Genomic DNA, 26,275 nt, shown 5'->3' with positions numbered 1-26,275 from the left:
CTACCCCCCCCCCCCCCACCCCCCATCCGCACACCCTCAAGAAACAAAAAAACAGAAAAAGATGCACTCACACTTGGTAGTCCCCAAGCATCCCACCACCAAACCCAACAAAACATTTCAAAGGAGAAAAAGCTCTCGAAAAATAACCAAAAGAAAGCGCCTCCTCAAAAGTTCTACGTCCTCCTCCTGCCAGTCCATTGTCCCTCAGAAATTCCATTACCTCCTCTGGCGTACCAAAATAATATTCTCGATTCTGGAAAGTCACCCAGAAGCGAGCTGGGTACAGCACTCCAAACATCGCTCCCTTCTTGAAGAGGACAGCCTTGAACCGGTTAAACCCGGCTCTCCTCTTCGCCAGTTCTGCGCCCAGATCTCGGTACACCCGCAATTCGTTCCCCTCCCAGATGCACTTCCTCATCTGCCTCACCCACCGAAGAATCTTCTTTGTACAAGAAGTGGCGCAACCACAGCACCATCGCCCTCAGTGGATCGCCCACCTGTGGCTTCATCAGTGCTCTGTGCACACAGTAGGCCTCCAGAGGCCCTCTTCCCCCATCAGCCTTTCCAGCATTTGGCCACATACATGCCGTCCTCTGCTCCTTCGATGCCTTTGGGCATTCACACGATCCGCAAGTTTTGCCTGCTGGAGAGGTTCTCTAGATCCTCCACCTTCTCCTTCAATTGGGTCTCCCGCATCACCTCCACCTCAGCCATCAACAAGGTGACCTGTTCCTCGCGCTCCCCCGCCTCCTCCATTTTCTGGATCACTTGGCCCTGGGACTCCAATCTCTGCTCCACGCAGTCAATCCCTGCTTTGAGCAACTCTACATTTTGGTGAGGTCCTCCAGGACTTTGCTTCTCTGCTGGTTGAACTTCTCATTTAAGAAGTCTACCAGCTGCTCTGTTGACCACTGGGCAGGCAGACCAGGACATTTGCCCTTCGCCATCTAAACCTGTGGCGCACAAAGACTCTCCTGCTCCACCAGCTCCCTCCAGCTCGACCCACTCCTAGTTCATGGATCCATCCACCAGCCACACCAGAGGAGTTACACTTTATAAATACTCCTGCACCTCTTTCCATCCAAAATTACACCCCTCAGACGGGGAAAGGACTGAAAAATTCCACCTTTAAGGGGAGCAACCAGATGTGCGACCATCCACTCCATGGGCGTGATTCTCCAAAATGGAGACTAAGTGTTCACGCCGTCGTGAACGCCGTCGCATTTCACGACGGCACGAAACAGGCATGGGGACAACCAATTCTGGCCCCCACAGGGGGCAGCAACCAGGGGTGAACAGCGGCGGTGGGACTCTGCCATTTCTGCGCGGCCACTCGGCCCATGTGGGGCAGAGAATCGGCGGCGCGGCCCGCGACCGGCGCTGCCCCAAATGCACCGGCACAAATGGCGCCGATTCTCCGCACTTCGGAGAATCGCGCGCCCGGCGTCGGGGCGGCATGGCGCGGTTGCGGCGATTCTCCGGCCAGGCGTGGCGCTCAGAAAATAGCGCCCCATGGCCGGCATCGGAACAGTTCAAATTCACTTATTATAGTGATACACCATCAATAATAGATGACGAGTGATAAACGTAACTGAGGCTTTAATACACTAAACAGCAAGCCTCCTCCTGCCTCTGGAACAGAACTGGGTCCGGAGGCGGAAACCTGCCACTGTTAGACAGAAGCCCCAAAGGGAGGAGCCACAGGCGGAGCCAACCTGGACAAGCCCAGGCATGTACAACACAGCAGTGAATATAATACAATGAACACAATAACGTGGTTTACCACATTCACCCCGTTTAAAAAAAGCACGGTGGGGGTGAAGTGGTGTTAAAGGTCAAGTCTGTCGGGGGTCTTGATCTTCCGCTGTGACCGCCTCAGTCCGGGCTGTGGTGTTGGCGCCAGCATCGAGGCCTGGGCGTCCGGGAGCGTGTTGTTATCTTCTTCACCCAGATGTTGAGTCGGCGAAGGGTTGCGGTGTATGGGCAGGGGTGGTGGTGCTGGTCCTCGGTGGGCCTGCGGGAGTCAGTTCGTGAGGGAGGTGGGGGGGGGGGGGGGCGGAGACTGTATATGGTGGGGTGTGGTGGTGATTGTCACCAGGGAGCTTGCAGGAGCCAAATCCCGAAGGGAGACCGTGTCCTGCCACCCGTCCTGGTGTGTCACGTAGGCATACTGGGGGGTTCGCATGGAGCAGCAGGACCTCCTCGACGAGGGGGTCGGTTTATTGGCTCCTCGCATGCTTGCGGAGAAGAACGGGCCCCGGAACTGTCAGCCAGGACGGAAGCGAGACCCCGGAGGTTGATTTCCTGGGGAAGGCAAACATACGCTCAAGAGGAGTCTGGTTAGTAGCTGACCGGATGGAGTGGAGCGCATCGGGGAGGACCTCCTGCCAGTGGGAGACTGGGAGACTTTTCAACCATAGGGCCAGGAGGACGGCCTTCCAGACCGTCGTGTTCTCCCTCTCCACCTGTCCGTTTCCCCGGGGGTTAGAGCTGGTCGTCCTGCTGGAGGCGATGCCTTTGCTGAGTAGGAACTGACGCAACTTATCGCTCATAAAGGAGGAGCCCCGATCACTGTGGATATAGGCGGGGAACCCGAACAGGGTGGAAAGACTGTGTAGGGCATGGATAATGGAGGCAGAGGTCATGTCAGAACAGGGGATGGCGAAGGGGAATCTGGAGTACTCATCAATGATATTGAGGAAGTACATGTTACGGTCAGTGGAGGGGAGGGGCCCTTTGAAGTCCATGCTGAGGCGCTCAAAAGGGCGGGAGCCTTTACCAGATGTGCTCTGTCTGGCCGTTATAAGTGCGATTTGCACTCCGTGCAGACCTGGCAGTCCCTGGTCACAGACCTGACCTCCTCGATGGAGTAGGGCAGGTTGCGAGCCTTGATAAAGTGGAAAAAGCGGGTGACCCCCGGGTGACAGAGGTCGTTGTGGAGGGCCCCGAGTCGGTCTACTTGTGCGCTGGCACATGTACCGCGGGAGAGGGCATCTGGGGGCTCATTGAGCTTCCCGGCCGATACAAGTTGTCATAGAGTTAGGTGGAGAGCTCGATCCTCCACCTCAGGATCTTGTCGTTCTTGATCTTGCCCCGCTGTGTATTGTTAAATATGAAGGCAACCGACCGTTGGTCAGTGAGGAGAGTGAATCGCCTGCCGGCCAGGTAATGTCTCCAATGTCTCACAGCTTCTACTTGGCTTGGGCCTCTTTTTCGACAGAGGAGTGTCGAATTTCAGAGGCATGGAGGGTACGGGAGAAGGAAGCCACGGGCCTGCCCGCCTGGTTGAGTGTAGCGGCCAGAGCAAAGTCCGACGCATCTCTCTCCACTTGGAAAGGGATGGACTCGTCCACAGCGTGCATTGGCGATGTCTGCTTTGATGCGATCGAAGGCCAGTCGGGCCTCAAGTCGTCAGGGGAAACGTGGTGGACTTGATCAGTGGGCGGGCCTTATCCGCGTAGTTGGGGACCCACTGGGCATAGTAAGAGAAAAACCCCAGACATCTCTTCAGGGCCTTGGGGCAGTGGGGAAGGGGGAGTTCCAGGAGGGGGCGCATGCGGTCGGGGTCGGGCCCTCGGACTCCGTGTTCCACGACGTAGCCGAGGATGGCCAGGCGGGTTGTGCGAAAGACGCATTTCTCTCTATTATAAGTGAGGTTCAGGAGTTTCGCGGTGTGGAGGAAGCGCCGGAGGTTCTTGTCATGGTCCTGGTCACGGCCGCAGATGGTGACGTTATCTAGGTTCGGGAACGTGGCCCGCAGCCCGTACTTGTCAACCATTCGGTCCATTTCCCTTTGGAAGACCGAGACCCGGTTGGTGACGCCGAAGGGAACCCTGAGGAAGTGATAGAGGCAGCCGTCTGCCTCAAAGGCAGTGTATTGGCGGTCCTCCGGGCGGATGGGGAGCTGGTGGCAAGCAGACTTTAAGTCGACTGTAGTGAAGACTCGATACAGCGCAATCGGATTGACCATGTCAGATATGCGGGGGAGGGGGTACGCATCGAGCTGATGTACCGGTAGATGATCTGGTTATAATTGATGACCATCCGGTGCTTCTCCCCAGTCTTGACGACCACCACTTGGGCTCTCCAGGGCTGTTACTAGCCTCAATGATCCCCTCTCGCAGGAGACCTCTAACCTGATGAAGGCCCTGTCCTGAGCACTGTAGCGTCTGCTTCTGGTAGCGACGGGCTTACAGTCCGGGGTGAGGTTTTCAAAGAGGGAGGATGGGGCGACCTTAAGGGTCACGAGGCTACAGACGGTGAGGGGGGGCAGGGGTCCGTTGAACTTTAGGGTAAGGCTCTGGAGGTGGCACTGGAAGTCGAGCCCCAGTAATAGGGCAGCGCAGCGATGGGGGAGGGCATAGAGCCTAAAGTTGGTGTACTCTACGCCTTGCACAGTAAGGGTCACGACACAGTACCCCCAGATCTCCCCTGCATGGGATCCGGAAGCCAGGGGGAATTTCTGGGTCGCGGGTAGGATGGGGAGGGAGCAGCTCCTTACCGTATCTGGGTGTATGAAGCTGTCGTGCTCCCGGAGTTGATAAGGCTGTTGATCCGGACGGTCATTGTAGACTTCGCGAGGTGGTGCAGCCGGGACTGGTCCAGTATGACGGAGGCGGGTGTCGGAAGATGGTCGGCGGTAGCGGCGGCCAGCGTACGGACGGGCGAGCTGGGTTCCCGGGAGGCAGCGGAGGGGTCCCAAGATTGCGGCCCCCATGAATCGCACATGGCGGGCGGTCGGAGGTGTAGGCCCTCATGTTGTGGGAGGCCACCTCCAGTGAGTTGGAGAGCTGGATTGTCTCTGGGAGGCAGAGTGTCTCCCCTTCTAATAAACGCTGGCGGATATAATTTTGAGTGTATGCCCTGATCAGCAGCTCCGCGTGCTGGGTAGCCGATATCGCCCGGCAGTCACAGTTTTGACAGAGAATGCGCAAGGCGCACAGGAATTCCGCGAGTGATTCCCCAGGGCGTTGGCGTCTCGTGGTGAGAAGGTGCCTAGCATATACCTGGTTAACGGATTTCCCATAATGTCCTCTTAGCAGCGTTATTGCCTCTGCGTACGAGGGGGTGTCCCTGATGAGGTTAAAGACTCTTGGGCTCACCCATGCGTGGAGAACCTGCTTCTTCTGGAGGTCCGTGAAGTCTTTGTTGAAAGATGCGAGGTAGGCCTCGAAGCAGCTTAGCCAGTGTTCAAAAGTCTCTGTAGCGTCAGCTGCTTGTGGGTCCAGGTGCACGCGATCAGGCTTGAGTGAGGAGGTCATCTTGAGTGAAGAGTCCATCTTTAGAAGTTTAGTGTATTAAATTGATACACCATCAATAATAGACGACGAGTGATAAACGTAACTGAGGCTTTAATACACTAAACAGCAAGCCTCCTTCCTCTGGAACCGAACTGGGTCCGGAGGCGGAGACCTGCCACTGTTATACAGAAGCCCCGAGGGGAGGAGCCACAGGGGGGGACAGTCTGGACAAGCCCAGGCACGTACAACACAGCACAATGAACACAATAACGTGGTTTACCACATATAGCTTGCAGAATTTCCAGCAACTTATTTTTGCCTGATCATGCCCCTTATCCTGCCCTAATGGCCCAGCAAAATTAGCAAGAAAATAACTATCATAAATGTAGCACACAAATCCCATATTTACAGAAAAGGTCAAATTGATTAATTGCAGGGCTATAAATACACAGGTATCAGTGAGACCAGCAAAGGTTTTTTAAATTTTAGAAAACAAATCTCTTTCTCAGCAATGGGTTGCATCACAAGTAGATGAGGTATGGTGGCACAGTGGTTAGCACTGCTGCCTCAGAGTGTCGGGGACCCGGGTTCGATTCCCACCTTGGGTGACTGTGTGGAGTTTGCACTTTCTCCCCATGTCTGCGTGGGTTTCCTCCGGATGGGTTTCCCACAGTCCAAAGATGTGCAGGTTAGATTGATTGGACATGCTAAATTGCCCCTCAGGGTGAGGTTACAAGGTGGGGGACGGGGCCTAGGTAGGGTGGTCTTTCAAAGGGTTGGTGCAGACGCGATGGGCTGAATGGCCCGTTTCTGTACCGTAGGGATTCCATATTTTGAGAGTCAGAAATAACTAAAGGAGTAATTAACTATGGTCTTCTGTTATTAGAATAGCATCTAATTGATACATTTTGTTAAATCAGTACTTTTGTGTGCCAAAGTAAACTCAAGACACATGTGCACCAGATATTACTTTCCAAAAAACTAAGCTAGAGTCACAGACAGACTCTCGGCGGTTGTGGCAAGGACTAAACAACATAACGGGCTACAAAGCAAAGCCAAACAGTATCTCTGGCAGCAGCGCACCCCTCCCCGATGAACTCAATGCATTCTATGCTCGGTTCGAGCAGGTAATCAACAATCCGCCGGCGAGTGCCCCAGCAGCCCATAATTCACCCATACCCACCATCACAGCTTCCAAAGTCAGATTGGCCTTCCTGAAAGTGAACCCTCGGAAGGCCACGGGCCCAGACGGGATCCCTGGTCGTGCACTCAGAGCCTGCGCGGAACAGCCGGCAGAGGTATTCACGGACATCTTTAACCTGTCCCTACGCCACTCCGAGGTCCCCACCTGCTTCAAGAAGACCACCATCATACCGGTACCAAAGAACCAGGCAACGTGCCTCAATGACTACCGACCAGTGGCCCTGACTTCAGTCGTAATGAAGAGGTTGATCATGAAGCGCATCACCTCCATACTCCCAGAATGCCTTGATCCACTGCAATTCGCATACCGCTGCAACCGGTCCACATCAGACACCATTTCCCTAGCCCTACATTCATCCCTAGAGCATCTCGAAAACAAGGACTCCTACATTAGACTCCTATTTATTGACTACAGCTCGGCCTTCAACACCATAATCCCAGCCAAGCTCATATCAAAGCTCCAAAACCTAGGACATGGCTCCCCACTCTGCAACTGGATCCTCGATTTTCTGACCAACAGACCACAATCAGTAAGAATGAACAACACATCCTCCACAATAGTCCTCAATACCGGGCCCCGCAAGGCTGCGTACTTAGCCCCCTACTCTACTCCCTGTACACACACGACTGCGTGGCAAAACTTGGTTCCAACTCCATCTACAAGTTTGCTGACGATACGACCATAGTGGTCCGGATCTCGAATAACGATGAGTCCGAATACAGGAGGGAGATAGAGAACCTAGTGGAGTGGTGTAGCGACAACAATCTCTCCCTCAATGCCAGCAAAACTAAAGAGCTGGTAATTGACTTCAGGAAGCAAAGTACTGTACACACCCGTTAGCATCAACGGGGCCGAGGTGGAGATGGTTAGCAGTTTCAAATTCCTAGGGGTGCACATCTCCAAAAATCTGTCCTGGTCCACCCACGTCGACGCTACCACCAAGAAAGCACAATAGCGCCTATACTTCCTCAGGAAATTCGGCATGTCCACATTGACTCTTACCAGCTTTTACAGATGCACCATAGAAAGCATCCTATCAGGCTGCATCACAGCCTGGTATGACAACTGCTCGGCCCAGGACCGCAAGAAACTTCAGAGAGTCGTGAACACCGCCCAGTCCATCACATGAACCTGCCTCCCATCCATTGACTCCATCTACACCTCCCGCTGCCTGGGGAAAGCGGGCAGTATAATCGAAGATCCCTCCCACCCGGCTTACTCACTCTTCCAACTTCTTCCATCGGGCAGGAGATACAGAAGTCTGAGAACACGCACGAACAGACTCAAAAACAGCTTCTTCCCCACTGTTACCAGACTCCTAAATGACCCTCTTATGGACTGACTTCATTAACACTACACCCTGTATGCTTCATCCGATGCCAGTGCTTATGTAGTTACATTGTATATGTTGTGTTGCCCTATTATGTATTTTCTTTTATTCCCTTTTCTTCTCATGTACTTAATGATCTGTTGAGCTGCTCGCAGAAAAATACTTTTCGCTGTACCTCGGTACACGTGACAATAAACAAATCCAATCCAATCCAAAAGTAAACTAATTTAAAAAAAAAATAGATTTAGATTACCCAATTATTTTTTTTTCAATTAAGCGACAATTTAGCATGGCCAATCCACCTACCCTGCACATCTTTAGGTTGTGGGGGTGAAAGCCACGCAGACACGGGGAGAATATGCAAACTCCACACGGACAGTGACCCAAGGCCGGGATTCAAACCCCGGTCCTCAGCGCTGTAGTCCCAGTGCTAACCACTGTGCCACCCGTAAACTAATTTTTATAGGAAGTTCCATTCACTTAGCAAACTGCACCAATACTTTATATTGCTTCCCCTTCCCATCCCATTACAAATAACTCTTAATTATAATCCGGAGATACATTTTATAAAACAACAACCATTCACAATTTGTGTAAATAAAAAACATATTAAAAGTCAACTAAAAAGATAAATTACAAATTAACTGCATACACATTGTTGCCAAGATTTTAAAAATGTGTATTAGGAACAAGTACTATAAATCGATTCGAATTAATCAATCCAAGTAGTCAGCAATCATTTCACCAGCAGAGGTCACCATCTACCGTAAGAAATACAGCTTGGTTTTCATAGAAAAGAGATGATGAATTCTGAAGCACATTCAAACAAGTCGATCAGCAAGTGTTGCAGTTGATGTTTCTCAAAGGCAACTTGGGGTGGGGGTGGAGTGTCATGGATACCCTTAATGGCTTTCCCAGTTGCCATTGGTCTCCAAAGACTAACCCGATTTTGTCTGAAAGATTGAGCAGGCAAGTTGATTTACATATTGCACCAAATATAGACTTTGCATGCCATTGTGCATGTGGAGTCAAAATCAAGCATACACTTCAGTGACAAAGTTAGTGAGAGGATGTGCAGAACTGCAGACATAATTCTGTCTCTATTCTAAGGCATACAATCTGTTGTTTTTATATTTGCATTGTAAATCCCTATGCTCACTTTTTTAGTGAAACTGTCCAAGTAATCTTATCATACTGTAATTATTCCCTCAAACCAATAGTGGTGCAAGAGTCAAGTGAGCTGGTTGGAGGTGGAGGAAGAACTTAGGGGAGATCCCATTTACACCCGTGGCTACATTCAAAAATCCAAGAGAGCACTAGGGTACTTCCTCCTCTCACTGGCTGTGTTACGGTTGGAGGCAATACTGAGAGGATGTATTTTGTTACGAATAGAAGGATTAATTTAGAAGAGCCCTGATTTCTCCACTTTCTACCTGTCCATAAATCAGGTTTATTTTTAATTTCCCCCTTTTATAAGTGCTGCGGTGTTTTCCTCAACCCTCGGGTTTTGGAGGAACCCAAATCTCTGTTAATAACACTACAGCAAATTCGAGATAAGGTAAAAACAGAGGGTTGGTTTATTTTACAGACACTCAAAATGTGGGAAGGGGTTTTGCAATATTCGCCCCTTTTTGCATTCAAACAATAAAAGAGGGAAGAAAAAGGATTTGGGACAACGGCCACTATAAAAAGTTATTATTTCATGTGAGTCCAGAATGTCAATGTCCATTGAAGGTTCTTTCGGTGACCATGTCTGGCAGAATTCCTGGTCTTGGTCGTAGGAACGCGGTTGAAAGTTGAGTACATTGAAGATGCACCAAAGTATTCTTGTTTCCTGGAAATTAATTCACTCTAGGTTAAATATATGGTTCTTTCTGGAGATTAGGCTTTGAGAAAGCCAGAGGTCGAAGTCAGGCTGCTAGAATTCAAAAGCTGTGTAATTGAAGAAATTCAAACAGTTCGTTTTGGTCATGTGACAGGTTTGTTTTGGGCTGAGCTATTCCGCTAACATGGCCCCTTGTTAAAACACTTTTGAGCAGGAAACTGCAGAACCATGAGCACAACATTGGAGATGAGTCACAAATAACTTTGCCTTTGGCCATTGCTGGCTGATGCAGACGTCTCATCTACTATCCTTTGTGTTGGCTTGGGTGGAACGTTTATACAATGCAAGGAGTGTTACATTCCAGGTGTGTTAGCCTTTGTCCATTTTTAAACTGCTCAGAAACCTCCAAAACTACCATCATGTGGTTGGCGGCAGCCATTTTGTCAGTCCAGCCATTTGTGCATACTTTAATAATCTGGAGGTTCCTCTCCAAATCACTGTCCACCCGGACTTAGAAATATATCGCCGTTCCTTTACTGTCGCTGGGGCAACACCCTAGAACTCCCTCCCTGACAGCACAGTGGATGTACCTACACTACAGCAGCACGGTAGCACAAGTGATTAGCACTGTGGCTTCACAGCGCCAGGGTCCCAGGTTCGATTCCCCGCTGGGTCACTGTCTGTGCGGAGTTTGCACGTTCTCCCCGTGTCCGCGTGGGTTTCCTCCGGGTGCTCCGGTTTCCTCCCACAGTCCAAAGACGTGCAGGTTAGGTGGATTGGCCATGATAAATTACCCGTAGTGTCCATAAGGGTTGGGAGGGGTTATTGGGTTGCGGGGATAAGGTGGAAGTGAGGGATTAATGTGGGTCGGTGCAGACTCGATGGGCCGAATGGCCTCCTTCTGCACTGTATGTTCTATGTAATACAAGGATTGCAGCGGTTCAAGAAGGCAACACCACCACCTTCTGAAGGGCAACTAGGGATGGCCGATAAATACTGGCCGAAGCAGCGGCACTCACATCCCGTTAAAGAATAAAATAAATAAAATAATTTTGTAAAGTAGCCAGGATGATATAGACATATATAATATATATATTGTATATATACACACATTTGCTTTCTTTCATGATTTTGGATTACAAAGATTTTCGGATGAAAAGTTCCTCCAGTTTCACTCAGTGTACAATAGAGCCTGCAAGGTGACTCAGTAAAATGCAGAAGAGTATCAGTGCAATTGTATCAAGAATGCAAGAATTCAGTCACGTAGATAGACGAGAGAAGCTTAGATTGCTGTCTGCAGGCACAGAAGGATAAGAGGAGATTTGAAAGAAGTGTTCAAAATGGTTAAGATAAACTGTTTCCTTTAGTAGAAGGGTCAGAAACCATAGGTCACAGATTTAAGGCGAAAGGCAGAGGAATCATTGGTGTCAACGACTTCATTTTTTAAATGCAGCCCGTTGTGTTATGAAATGCTCTGCCTGAAAGGGTGGAAGGAGTAACTTTCAAAGTGCAACTCGATTCAAACGAAAAGGGAACAGGGCTATGAAGAGGGAGTTAGATAGTGGCACTAATTGGATACCTCTTTTAGAGACCTGGCATAGGTCAAATAGGTCAGCAATTTCTGTGCTGTTATCCTTTTATGATTTAATGCTATTACCCTGAAATACTAATTCCCAGCAATGAAGTGTAATGATGAGGGGTGATTACCTGCCCTTGCTCTATGCTGGACACTTATGAAGCAGCGCAAAGACTCGGGTGCCTGTCTCTTTTCAGAAAACAGCCCTCACCGTGAGATTGGGAGAGATTGAATGCAGGGCAGACTGCCAGGCAGAGGAGCAATTCAGTTCTTTCTTTTTAATCATTCATGGGCTTTGGGAATTGCTGGTTAGGCCAGCATTTATTACCCATCCCTAATTGCCCTGTGGTGAGCTGCCTTGAACTGCTGCAATCCTGGTGTAGGTACATCCACAATGCTGTTTGGGAGGGAGCTCCAGGATTTTGAATGAACGTTATATTTCCAAGTCAGGATGGCGAGTGGCTTAGAGGGGAAATTTCAGTTGTTTGTGTTCCAATGTGTCTGCTGCCCTTTAAACAAAGGATGGCAAGGATATTTATATATATATTTTAAATTTTTTTATATTATTGAAAATGTCATATGTATGTTTTATTGATTACATCCATATTGGGGTATATTTTCATCTTCACTACCTCGGCAGTAATCCGGCAGCGGGTACTATCCATCCAATTTTAATTTACTTATATCAGTGAAATTTCTGTGAAGGCCACATAATGCACTCCACCCATTTACCGCTCCGACATCAAATTCCAGAGACTGAAATTAGTCTTTTATAAAATAATACACAAGAGAATCAGTAAAGTATGTTAAATTATTTTCAAATGATGAACCAGAATTAATGTTCAGCTCTAATACTCCAACTATACGTAGAGAGAAAGATGGAAATACAAGAGGAGTAATGACACAAAATAAACTTCCTGGGTGCCTCAAATGTCCTCTGAAATCACGATGGAGTTATTACTTAATCACCCCCATTTACATTACTTTTGGATTTCTGTCCACAACGTCTGTCAATCTCCACCTATCTCTGCCACCCTATCCAGCCCCACCGCTCCATCCCTCGTCCCTGCCCCACAATAGTATAAATCTGAACTCATTTCCAGTTCTCTCCAAACTTGACAAAGTCATCCAGACTTGAAACATTAGTTCCCTTCTCTCTCCAGAGATGCTATCAGACCTGCTGTTATTTATATTCATTGAAATTTGTGCTCCAATGCCTAGAACAAGGTAGAGATGACAGGCTTCAACAAATAAAAATGCATGTCACTCCACTCCATTCCAATGTAAAGTTTTGCTGATTTGACCATATAGCCATCATACTTTAAAATACATTCCAGTTGGTAAAGGACATATTATATCTTCCAAATTGGCTTCGTAGGCATTCTCTGATTTTGGTTCCAACATCAGTTAACTGCTTTTCTATTCTAATACCTACAGGAAGTAAGTAGGATGAACATAAATACAAGTTAAATGCTTTGCAACATAGAAGTAGACCAATGTAAACATTCCAGTATTACATTAATCCACCATATGATTAAAGATAAGGAGACTATTAAAAAGATGGGCATCTTGTTTCATCCATGATTTAAATATCACCCAGCCCTAAAGTCTCACCACTGCAGTAGTGAATTGTTCAAGCTTGGGGGAGCCTACCGTTCCTTGCTGCTTTTACCATGACAAGATCTCGGCTAGAGTTGACTAACCAAACAATTAATACTTTTTTCTCCTGTAACATAAATTGTTGTGATAATTTGAAATTTGGCATTTTTGCGTTTGTCCTGATGAATGCAAGATAAAAAGTTTGGGCAACGTCTTTCTTTTCAGAAATATTAAAGAATGTCGGCCTTATTTGGGGTGCAATTGGTTAGCAATGCCCCTCGCTACTGCCAAGTCTGTGAAACTGAAATAAGTGTTGAGGTTTATTAATTGAAGGAAGTTCCAGCATGTTTTAAACTCATGAATGTACCCCTTAGTTCAGTATAACTTGGTCCAAGTATGCCACACCCACATTCTTTGGCAATTTAACCATTCACACTCATTCACTCACTTCTTGAGACAAATTTACAGAGCCTAGGTACACTTTTTACAACATACCACAGTACACCGATCAGGTATCATATGAAGTTATATGCAATTTCATGATTCATATACAATTTGTACAATATATATTCATCATTCATACACATTTCAGATACGAGACAGATGATTAAAGCACCGACAGTACTTAACACAGGTTGTTCTACTCTAAACTATCAGCTCCCTGTTATTATTATAGGCACAAACCTAGCCAATTAACAACGTACAAGAGTTGACACTGAAAGTGCACTGGCTACACAGTATGATTTATCTTCTACTTAGTGTGTTTATAGTTCGCTTCTCAGCCAAACCCATTCTTATAGGATCTTACAAGAGTTCACAATTAAATCCCTAATGCACAGGAGTTTCAACCTATTTTGGGAGGGGTTACTCCTCTCGGTATAAACATCAAAACAAGAGCATTTTAAAACTGGATATATTTGAGAGAGAAGAGGTCAAAATCCCTACTGTAATGCCCCCAGAACCTTTAGATACACCTAACTGGGATATTTTCCATGAAATCCAATTATTGCGAACCTATGCGTGTATACCACAATACTTCAACATGTACAGCTGAATATCATGACATCACTTCACATTCCAACATGCTTTCCAAGAGGAAAGAATGATCTGGAAATGGCAGAAAGCTAACCCAGTCAGCTGAGTTTCAGCTCATTTTAGTGACAATGCCACCCACAATTTTAAAGTAATTCCTAGCCAGATTCAGAGCTGTGAAAAGCGGAGTTATGAAGCTTAACTAAAGTTCCCATGGCCAATTTTATTCTCAGGGCAGTATACATATATGCAACTTAGAAAAACAAACTTAACTCTCACTTCAACACAATTCATTCTTTTAGTTTGGAAATTGAGCCTATTTTGATGTATTTCACGCCTAAAAAATAAACATAGCTCATGTGTTTAAATTATTTTATGATCCATCTCACTTCTTTTGATCATAAATTTCACTGCCAACATTTTCCACAACGTTGGTAGCTCTAAGATTTATTATACCCTCAAATACTGAGCTGAAAGATATTTTTAATTATTGACAGAGGGAAGTAGAACTGATTAAACAATAGGGTGGTGTGATACCACAAACGACAGGCAATGTGGGGGAGGGGGGGCTGTTTAAACTGCAGTATTTAGCTAACGAGCAACAAAATAATACGGAAATGGGTTATAATCAAGCAGTAGTTTCAACCCCAGATAGTGTTAGAAGCATTTTATACAGTTAGCACAATTTTGCCTCAATGAAATTGTTGCTCCAATATTGAATGCCTCAAATGTTTCAAGATAAATAAAGCATAGGCATACAAAATGGACCATTTTAAAGATCAAGGCAAAATGTTAACCAAGTCAGATGTGGTCTTCAAAATATGTTCATGGCTTAAAGTCAGTAAATTCATAAATTGGATTTAGTGATTTTAAAACAGGTTGCTACCCAAATAACCAATGCTTCCGTTTTGTATAATCTGTCAATGCAACGAAGATAAAGGTTTACATTGAGGGAGAAAAGAATTGCACCAGAGCATCAAAGAAACTGTTCACTGTCAAATAATTGTGAATCCATCTTTCTCATCTTCCAGGGCTTAATCCAGGTGATAGTTCTTTAAACAGCAGGCTTGAAGATTAACCTCTGAATTTCATTTCCATTGTAAGGTTTTCCAGGTTTCCTTTCCGAGTCGTAATGTTGATCTATTTTATGTAGTTCATTAAATTTTCTCCACACCCTGCCTTCCCTTTGACTCACCAGATTCAGAGATGAACTTGACACAGTCAAGGAATCCTGAAGTTTTTCAGGTCATTTGATTTAAAGCTTTATTGACACAGTTTTTAGTATAAATGTTCTTCCTTGACACATTATGATGCATCTTTCAGTTCTGGACTCTCTGTTGGTTCAGGTGATATCTCTGTTGATGGTGTCTGAGTTCCTTCTGCTCCTTCTTTATTCAAAACAAAACAAGAAGAAAAATTAATAGTACTTTTCAGAGTCTACTAACTGAAATTTAGACCTTAAGAATTAACTCATTTATTGTCGATCCCTTCTAGAACAGACTCAGTGACAACATAGATGTTAAAAGCTATCATTACTTTATTTCCGTGATTGTTTCACATTCTTAGTTGGCACGATGGCATCAAGGGTCAAACATATTCAATCACATAAATTTTATGGGCATGAGATATTCACAAACATTTCTAAGCTGTGAACTACAGCACTTCTACATTTTTAGCCTCTTATTTCTCAGTCTGTAACTTTTGTGATGCCTTGTAACATTTTCAAAAGACATTGCCACTTCAATTTTCATCATTCTCGTCATTCTTTTCTTCAGGTACAGACTTACTAGTTCAATTGTACAGGCACCAGGTGCTGATCAGTACCTCATCAAGAAATTCTAGGTTATGTGAGCCTCAACATTGTGTGTTATCTGGCTATTCATTACCTTATAGATCTTTAATTTATCCAAATGTAAACAAATGTTAACCCTTGCAGCAAACATTACTGGACAGTGACGAGGAACAGCAACCCTGGTTGACATCTTCCTCAGCCTAGGAGTGTAGCTCAAGTCAGGCTTGTTGAACTCAATACTATTTGCCATTATTAACTGACCCATCATGAAAGCTGCCTTATAATTCAAGCAAAGAAAACAAATATAGACTATAAAAAGGCCAACTGGAAAAATGTGAATCTGTATGGGCTGGCTTATCAAGTGCCTATACTACTGACTTGAAGAACAAATCTCTCTCTGAACTGTGACATTTATGAAAACAAAATAAGAATCAAGGATATTCATTTCTAATGAAGTGACATTTGTAATGAAATATCAGATATAAAAGTGGATTGATTTTTAAAATCGGCCGGCGAATCCCTGTTCACGACCTAACCATGCGAGATGCCGCTTTTGCGATGCTCTGCCCCCTCCAAAGCAACGAACTCTGAGAGTACGCCACGTGCCGTATTGACAGCCTCAGGACATTGCCTGAGGCCCATTCCCCCGATGCTCCGCCCCCGACTAGCTGAGTTCCCGACACCTCGGTCGTGTGTGGTCTCATCCAGCGGGAAATCGGCATAGCGGCTGCGGGCTCAGTCGAGTGCCACCACAGTCGAGGGATTGCCGGGGCGCACGAGCCGGCCAAAGGGGGAGCACTATTTTGCAGGCCGGGTCAGTGAACAGTCGGTGCCATGTTGCAACGGCCACTGCCGTGAGCACGCGCGGCCACGGACCCGGCAATTTTCCGGGCCGTATTGGCAACTACAGCCGGGTGCTCTAAGCTACCTTGATGCTAGCCCCAGCCAAACAGAGGATCGGTGGCCATTTTACGCCATTTTTTCTGTCTTAAAACGCCGCCGTTCCCACGCCGGCGTGGGTACATGGCCTCAAAAGCGGAGAATCCAGCCCATGATCAGGAAAGGCCACTGAAGCAAACAAAGGGGGTCAGAAACAATTAGGGATCAACGGATATGATGAAAACTTGGATAATCTTAAAGTCAGGCAAATTGACTTTTGCTGTTCATTTATCGATCACCATCATCTTGCATGAAAGCAACATGTTTAAAATTGTGAATCTGCATTTAAGCCATTTTGTACTGCGGTAGCCATTTTGTACTGCGGTAAACATTTTGTACTACGGTAACAAAAACCTGAGGTTGTCTGATAAATTGATCTCAACTAGGGACAGTTGTTTAGAGAATGCAATTGAAGGAGGGTAAAAATTCACCAAGATACTCAATTTAGTGACCCCTGCAGGAATCTATTGAGGACAGAAGTTTATAATACTACCTTAATTCATTTGTGAAGAATAGGTAGCTCATCAGAAGGCACCGACTGTCCATGAAACTATACACTGCAAATTTCAGTACTATCAGGAGAGACGGGGGGGGGGGGGGGGGGGGGGGGGGGGAATTAGAATACTGTAAAAGTTATAACACCATCTTCAAATCGCTTAGGTGCACTGTAGCTAAAGATGAGATGTTGAAGAACAAACATCTTATTTTTAAAAATAGGAAATTAATGTCTTAGAAAAAAAATTTCACACTAGCAAACTTAGTTTGCTGCTCTTTGCTCATTTGAATTAGGAACTTTTGCTTTTCATTTGGAAATAAATACCACAATAACAAAAGGTAATACACAAAAAAATCTTGAACATATGTAGAATAGCAACTGTCTGTGCCTATAGTTACTCAAATTCCTCTCAAAAGGCACACACAATGACTGGACACAAAACAGATCATACCTGCATTAATAGAAAGTTCTGCCAGTTTCATGGGAAGTTCTGATGGACTGACTCCCGCAGGCGAACCTAGGATATCAGGCAACGCATTCCTTCGTCCCGTCCGTCCTGATGTAGCGAAGTCCAGCACAGGCTCCACTTCAGTCATTGTACCAATTTGGTTTTTAGCACCTGAAAATACATGGCAAAAAAATGAGGAAGTCAACAACTTGCACTTATTTAAGGTCTTCAACATCATAAAGCATTCCAAAACATAGAAGCAAAAATAACCAAAAACTGAGATGTAATTGTAGAAATATTAAAAATAAATCAAAGAAATAAGTTTTTAGAAGGCTTTTGAAGTTGGGAAAAGGATTAGTCAAATGGAAGGGATTATTGCCGAAGACTCTGCCGTTGTGGTGGAACAGAGGGAAGGAAGATACAAAAGGAGACCAGAATCAGAGGAGGTGGAGGCACACACTACACTGAAACAAAATTGAATCACAAATCTAAGCCTAGTGCTGTTCGACAGCCACAGGATATTAGATGCACCATCTGTTCAACAAGTACAATGGATTCACATTAAATCCACAGTCCCAATATTAGCAACAGTAAAACTGGATTCAACCACAATCTGGAATCTCACAGCCTGCATACCCCTCACTCTGCTATCATTAGGTCAGGAGATCAATTCTTGTTCAATGAGTAGACAACAGCATACCAGGGCTAGTTCTAGGCATATGTAACAATGAGGTACCAACCTCATGAATCTGCAACACAGAAGATGACATGCATTCTAAAAAGTGAAAGCAACATGTTAAAGACAGAACTAAGTGACCCCACAAAGGATCAATTCAAAGCTTTACATGCTTCATCCAGACATGAATGGATGACATAACTAACCGGAGGAGGTGGCGCCATAAGTATCCCCATCCTCAATGATGGTGGAGCCACCACGCGAGTACAAAGGACCAGGCTGAAGCACATAAATACGCCGATTGGTGATCGATCTCGGCCCCTTCCCGAGGTTTCCAGTGTCACAGGTGCAGGTCCTCAATCTGTGATAAAGAAACTGCAGAAGGCCCTGGCAACATCCTGTATTGATGATGTGTGCTACAAAAAGGGGCATAAAACCTCCCCAGCAGTGACTTTAAAGGTGGGGCATTTAATCAGGCCGAAATAGGAAGGTGGCAGGGTCCCCATCCTGCACCCTCTGCCCGAATAAGTTCAGGGTGAGAAGGCTGATGGATGCCTTCCCAACTGGTTGCTAATTGAAGCCTTAAGTTCAAAATGAATGGTACTGATTATATTACAATAGAAAATTAGAGCATTTTACTTTTTACTGATATTAAAAAGAATCTTAACAGGTTATAAATTACAAACTAAAAGATCCCATTTAAAGACAGCTTGGACCACTTCCATAGTTTATTTCAGTCTAGTTACAGCTTGGAGTAAGAAACCCATGAAAATTATGTCCGTCTTTTTCTTCCTTTTTAAATTCTTTTTCCAATTAAGGGGCAATTTAGCATGGTCAATCGTGCACATATTTGGGTTGTGGGGGTGAGGCCCACTCAGACACAGGGAGAATGTGCAAACTCCACACGGAGGGTGACCCGGGGCCGGGATCAAACTAGGGTCCTCGGTGCTGTGAGGCAGCAGCGCTAACAACTGGGCCACCGTGCAGTCTTAATTATATCTATCTTTAGTCCAGATTTTGAACATCTGAATTACACTGTAGTCTGGCACTATCAGAGTATAAGGTAATTAATATAAGCTATTTATCATCGATGGCTGTTAATCGTTTAGAGTGCTAAGTTTAAAGGCAGCCTTTGGTCATCATGACTGATAGCTGGACTTATGAAAATAATCAATCGTACAATTTGCTGGTTACAATGTAAAACAGCAACATCCATGTCAATAAGAATATGTCTCATCTTTAATCTGCTTCAGTGGATTCTTCCCGTAACAGCCTCCCCGAACAGGCGCCGGAATGTGGCGACTAGGGGCTTTTCACAGTAACTTCATTTGAAGCCTACTTGTGACAATAAGCGATTTTCATTTCATTTCATTTCATTTCAACACTCTGCCAGCATTTGTTAAACCTAGATATGATGCCTCCAATTTTACAGGCATATATCATCAAAGAATCATAAAATTCCTGCACTGCAGGAGGATATTCGGCCCATTGAGTCTGCCCCAACCCTCCAAAAGAGCACCCTACCTAGGCCCACTCCCCCACCCTATCCCCGTAACCCCACCCAGCGTTTGGAAAGTAAGGGGTAATTTATCATGGCCAATCCAGCTACATTCAACCTGCACATATTTGGACTGTGGGAGGAAACCAGAGGCACCTGGAGGAAACCCAGTAGCCCACAGTTGGAATCGAACCCAGATCCCTGATGCTGTAAGGCAGCAATGCTAACCACTGTGCCCATCATTCAGCTGAAAAGATTAATTTTTAAAAAAAAGTATATTTATTGAAATTTTTCATTTAGGAGTAAAACTCAAAAGTTTAAAAATAATATATCCCCAAGAATGGGAAGAAGAAAATAGCTTAATACACAAGAGTACAGGATGGAACAAGAGAACAAAATCACAATCAGCTTTATACAATCATTAAATAGGATTATATATCCCGATAGTCCCACCAGAGATTGACGGATAAGCAGGATAAAGTCATAAAACATGACAAAACGGTCCCCATCCACAGAGGCTCACAATCACCATTAAAACACACGATGGCTCTCCTGCGCCACGGTCAGGTGTGTACCAACGCTAATCCCCCTCAACTCTGGCAGCACCAAAGGCACTACAGACCCATCAAGGCTGACCCATTGGCACTCATATGGAAGCCAAGAGGGAATTCATCCCAATAAAAGAAAAGAAACACACAAAACCCTAGTGCCAAGGGGGTTACATACATGTCACACAACTAAGCCCCAGTCCAGGCCCTAGGCAGAACCAAAATCATTCCATACAAATGTAAAGAAAGGACTGGCAGCAACATGGAAGGAACCCAGTTCTTCCCAAGGTAAATAAATCTACCCAGGCCAAAGGATAAAGACATGGATTCTTAAATTCGATAACAAAGAAAGAAAATAAATAATACGAAAAAGAAACCCAAACTAGATTAGCTCAATCTTGGGGGGGGGGGTACTATCCTCAATCTAAGTGAAGGCTGCAATTGCCCAACCATCCACTCCCACCCCCACCCTGGCCCCACTCATCCTCCCCAATAGCAAAAAAGAGTAACACTGCACAAATAACATTCCTCATAATTGACCCAATTTGACTTTGCTAGATCAGGATACAGGCCACCATGCTAATTTTTCACACTCCCCTGCAGGAGAAGGGACAACAAAAATTCAGCAACATGATCAACAGGAAGCAACGATAACTCACAAAGAAAAGTACAGCACAGGAACAGGCCCTTCGGCCCTCCAAGTTGCCCGTCGAAACTAAAATCTTCTACACTTCCAGAGACCGTATCCCTCTATTCCCATCCTATTCATGTATTTGTCAAGATGCCCCTTAAACATCACTATCGTCTCTGCTTCCACCACCACCTCCGGTAGAGAGTTCCAGGCATCCACTACCCTCTGTGTAAAAAAACCTTGTACATCTCCACTAAACCTTGCCCCTCGCACCTTAAACCTATGCCCCCTAGTAATTGACCCCTCTACCCTGGGAAAAAGTCTCTGACCATCCACTTTGTTTATGCCCCTCATAATTTTGTAGACCTCCATCAGGTCACCCCTCATGCCCTCCATACCAGGCAACATCCTGGTAAATCTCTTCTGCACCCTCTCCAAAGCCTCCACATCCTTCTGGTAGTGTGGCGACCAGAATTGAACACTATACTCCAAGTGTGGCCTAACTAAGGTTCTATACAGCTGCAACATGACTTGCCAATTCTTATACTCAATGCCCCGGCCAATGAAGGCAAGCATGCCGTATGCCTTCTTGACTACCTTCTCCACCTGTGTTGCCCCTTTCAGTGACCTATGGACCTGTACACCTAGATCTCTCTGACTGTCAATACTCGAGGGTTCTACCATTCACTGTATATTCCCTACCTGTATTAGACCTTCCAAAATGCATTACGTCACATTTGTCCGGATTAAACTCCATCTGCCATCTCTCCGCCCAAGTCTCCAAACGATCTAAATCCTGCTGTATGATCTGACAGCCCTCATCGCGATCCGCAATTCCAACAACCTTTGTGTCGTCCGCAAACTTCCTAATCAGACCAGTTACAATTTCCTCCAAATCATTTATATACGAACCTCCCGCTTCTTGCTGGGGACGAGGCTCAGGGACCTCACCCAGCCCCCCTCTCCCAAACCAGACAGATGGGCGACATACCCTGCAACAGGATTTTGACAACACGAAGGTGGGCCATCACCTGGGAAAGTGCTCTTTCGATAATAAGAAACTTCTCGTGCACCTCCACCACTCTCATAAAATACTCAATAATTCTTCAAAGTGAGCTTTAATGACATGCACCACAAAGCCAAGAACCTCAGCCTAGACATCGTCAATGGTGTCATCACCCAGGCACGAGCCCGATCAGCAGAAACTGCACCACAGCAAGTTAGGCCCTACCCTGGCCCAGTCCAACAGCCACGAGCAATTGAGGATTTAAACATTTTATCTTGGCTCTTCCTCACAGAAACACCAGTCAGGAACTTCCAAGAGACCCAGCACATGCCATGGAATCCAGAAAAAGACGAATTATGGAGTCGGCACCAGGATAAAATGACGGATTAAAGGATGGGCAAAGCCAGTGCTCACAGAAACGCTATCGCTCACATGGTCACATCACATGGGACCCCCCCTTTTAAATTTTTACAGTGTCAATGTACAGGCTCTCCACGAATATGCATCCCATTTTCTCATATGAACATGAAAATTGAAAAAAAACGATCTTTTAAATGAGTCTGCCTTCAGGTGGGCATAAAGTTTCACATAACATGTGAAAATTAGAAGAGTTCTCCCAGTGTCCTGCCAAGGCTTAACCCTCAATGAAGTCCAGAAATATAGATAATTTTGTCATTTATCTCATTGTGGGACCTTGCTGTGTGAAAATAATTGTAGTATTTGCCCATGTTACAAGTGATTCAACTTCCAAGTACATAAATGCTATGAAGTGCTTTGGGACATGCCAAGAATGTGAAAAGGTGCAATATTTAATTTAAACTCACCACAAGCAAGTGTCGCTAACAAAGTATAAAAATTGCAACTGCTTTAAATCTTGAAATTGTATTTCCTCAGCCAATGCAAGACATTTAGAATTTGTATCACAATTAGATTACACCAATGGCTGTTTAATTATTCATTCTGAAACATAATGAAAATGAATAACGCTGCATACAAGTTTCCCATTTTGAATTATCCAGTTCCATGCACCACCCACATCATCCAGTAATGATTACATATCTTCCAAAAATTTACCCTTTGAGCTGAATTAATTTCAAACTCAATCAAGTTGGGTTTCCCAAAATTGAAATGTTTAAAACAGATCAAGTCATTACATCCAGCAGATAGAATATGGTCAGATCTTTCAAGATGTTGCTAATGATACTTGTAGCAAAGTGCTATGTCATGTCATGCAGTAAATATTTATTAATTTGCTCACATAGATCTATGTTGACCTTGTGTATTTCAAATCAGGAAATTTAGTTGTCCTTTGGAGTCCATGTAATCTAATTGCTGGATATGCAGAAGTCAATTAAAAGGTTATCTGCTGTTGTAGAAAAGTTCACTGATGAGCAATTGCAACCTTAGTTAGATTTAAAAGGAAAAGGCCAGGCAGATCCCAGTGCTCCTTTGCAGGAGGACAATATATACATGTTTTATGGCAATACATACACATGTACATTTTTGGTCCATGTCAGATGTTCTGAATTAATTTCTGGCTATCTGTCAACATTTATTTGTGATTTTTTGGTTGTCATGGTAACTGTGGCAACCTACACCACAGAATGTAACCCTTGTATAAATAACGTGCTTTGTGGGTTAATGTGTGGATTGCATTTGTTACTTTGCTGATTTCATGTGCACATGTCACCACAATTCAGAAAATAACAGGAACCAGCTTGGAATCCTACACCACCTTTGCACTCCCATCCGTGGTGTTTTCCTGTATCTTCCCACATCCGTCCAGAGCCACAGCCTTGTTTTCAGCCAGCTGACTATGATGTGTCTGATCGAGTGAATTGATACTGGAAGCTGCCTCATTAGATGTCATTTAACAGGAGCATTAGAAGTGTGCAAGAGCTGTGGCAGGCATGTGTTCCGGAACAATGAAAGGTGGGATTTTTCTAAGATACAGGAACACAAATCTATGACTCAAAATATTCCCATTAGCAACTGAAAATATATGGGCAGCACAATGGCACAGTTTTTAGCACTGCTGCCTCACGGTGCCGAAGACCTGGGTTCAAACCCAGCTCTGGGTTACTGTCTGTGTGGAGTTTGCGCATTCTCCCCATGACTGTGTGGGTCTCACCCCCACAACCCAAAGATGTGCAGGGTAGGTGGATTGTCCACGCTAAATTGCCCCTTAATTGGAAAGTAACTGAAGTAACTGAAAATGCAAGTTTAATTAACTTGAATTTGCAACTTGGAATACGCTATAGTCAATGTAAATATCATATTAATATTGCAACTATCATAGAATTTTTTTTCCCCAAACAGTGCAGGAAGCTATTCGGCCCATCGTGTTTGCACCGGCCATTGGATAGAGCACCCTACCTAAGCCCACACCTCAACCCTATCCCCACAACCCAGCAACCCCAACCAACCTTTCATTTGGACTCTAAGGGCAATTTAGCATGGCCAATCCACCTAACCTGCACATCTTTGGACTGTAGGAGGAAACCGGAGCACCCGGAGGAAACCCACGCAGATACGGGAGTGATGCACGATCAATGACCACTAAAGCGAGGTTGTAGTCCAACTGTAGGCTTTAATAAGCTAAATGTTTCCCCCAGCAGCTCACGTACAGAATGAAGGCTGCTGGGGCGGCACTGGTTCTTATACCCCGCCTAGCAGGGCGGAGCTATCATACATTCTAACCAATAGAAAGCATACAGTTTCCACCAATGGTGCTTTAGCCTATCAGGTACCGTAATACCTATAATACCACAGGGAGAAAGTGCAAACTCCGCACAGACAGTGACCCAAGCCGGGAATGAAACTTGGGACCCTGGAGCGGTGAAGCAACTGTGCTAACCGCTGTGCTATCGTGCCCCCCTATGCATCCCAAACTTTGATTTAAGTCAAGAGAGCAAAATTTCAAGTCTCTTCAGGTACCAAAGCCAAGCGGGCATTGGCGACCATGGAGCTCCATGTTAATCTTGCTCTGTTGGTGATGCATTCGTCCACCTTGCTTGATTCTTTCAAAAAAGCTTATTCTGTGATGATAAAAGAGATAGGTTGACAATCTTTCACATCATGACTATATATTAGGTGTCCAAAAAATTCTAACTGTCTTTTCCTGTTCTTGGCCACGGAGTTATTTTAGCCTCAGATTTTACCAGCACCTCTTCATTGGTAATGTGACCTGTCCAAGATATCTTCACTATTCGCCTCAAAAACCACAACTCTGCAGCTTCAAATCTTCTCTACATTGCTTCACTGAACGTCTCAACACTCAATTCTGTATGTCAAAATTGGTGTGATGCAGCACACTGAGATTTTCAGATTTGTTTTCATTACTAATTTTGAGTCGATCATCATCCATTTCATTTTTTGAAATGCATCATTGGCCATCCCTCTCTTATTTCTTAGTCTCACATTCTGTGCTATGTCAACATACATTAGGTAACAAAAGGTGTCTGCCTGTTTGATCGTTCCATTCTTCAGTGATCTGACATTCTGGCATGATTTTCTTTTTGAACACTACTAGACATCTATTTTCTTACAATTTATGCTCAGCGTGTTCTTCTCACTTTCACTCAGCAATCAGAAGTATCTTGGTGTGCGTGTTATATTATCTTGGTGTGCGTGTTATATTATCTTGGTGTGCGTGTTATAATATCTTGGTGTGCGTGTTATATTATCTTGGTGTGCGTGTTATATTATTTTGGTGTGCGTGTTATATTATTACGATTGTAACCTCCAACTAATAATCCAGCAGGGTTTTAAATTACTCAAGGAATATTTTCACTGGACAAACAGAATAAATCTGGGAGGAAAACATACCTCTGTCTGACCCCCTCTTTTAACCTTCACATTGTCCATTGGCAAGAGTGGCTCAGTAGCACCACTAATGGCCACTGCCATGTCCTAAAGGATATAGCTGCTACACTGGATCTGTGATAGGGGGTGAGGGAACCAAGAAGGAAAACTATACTTGATCTCATTAACTACCTGTCACAGATGCATCTGTCCATGACAGTATCAGTGGAAGTGATCACCGCACTGACTTGTGGAGACAAAGTCCCATCTTCATATTGAGGAAACCCTCCATCGTGTTGTGTGGCACTACCACTGTGCTAAATGTGATAGACTCTGAACAGATCTAGCAACTCAAGACTGGGTGGTGCTGTGAGGCATCAGCAGCAGCAGAATTCTATACAACCACAATCTGTAACCTCATGGCCTGGCATATCCCCCACTCTACCATTACCACCAAGCCAATGCATCAACCCTGGTTCAAAGAAGTGTGTGGGAGAGCATGCCAGGAGCAACAACAGACATACCTAAAAATGAGGTGTCAATATATGAAGCAACAACATAGTATAATTCGTAATGCTGCAAAATAATAATAGTTTTGGGATTCACAAAAAACTTCTTTATACTATTCGTG

General features: G+C 45.1%; 1 protein-coding gene across 1 annotated transcript in view; it reads right to left on the bottom strand.

The window, feature by feature from the left end:
- Positions 1-9,328: 9,328 nt before the first annotated feature.
- Positions 9,329-26,275, bottom strand: part of LOC140415849 (cAMP-dependent protein kinase inhibitor alpha-like) — a 209,516-nt gene continuing 192,569 nt past the window's right edge. The window contains exons 3-4 of the mRNA XM_072501088.1: positions 17,485-17,652; positions 9,329-15,194 (exon numbers count right to left, since the gene is read on the bottom strand). Coding sequence (XP_072357189.1) covers positions 15,112-15,194; positions 17,485-17,629 — 228 coding nt within the window. The 5' untranslated portion in view covers positions 17,630-17,652 and the 3' untranslated portion in view covers positions 9,329-15,111. The remainder of the gene's footprint in view (positions 15,195-17,484; positions 17,653-26,275) is intronic.

The sequence above is a fragment of the Scyliorhinus torazame genome, chromosome 1, assembly GCF_047496885.1.
Source record: "Scyliorhinus torazame isolate Kashiwa2021f chromosome 1, sScyTor2.1, whole genome shotgun sequence".
NCBI lineage: Eukaryota > Metazoa > Chordata > Chondrichthyes > Carcharhiniformes > Scyliorhinidae > Scyliorhinus > Scyliorhinus torazame.
This window is presented reverse-complemented; position numbering and strand designations above follow the sequence as displayed.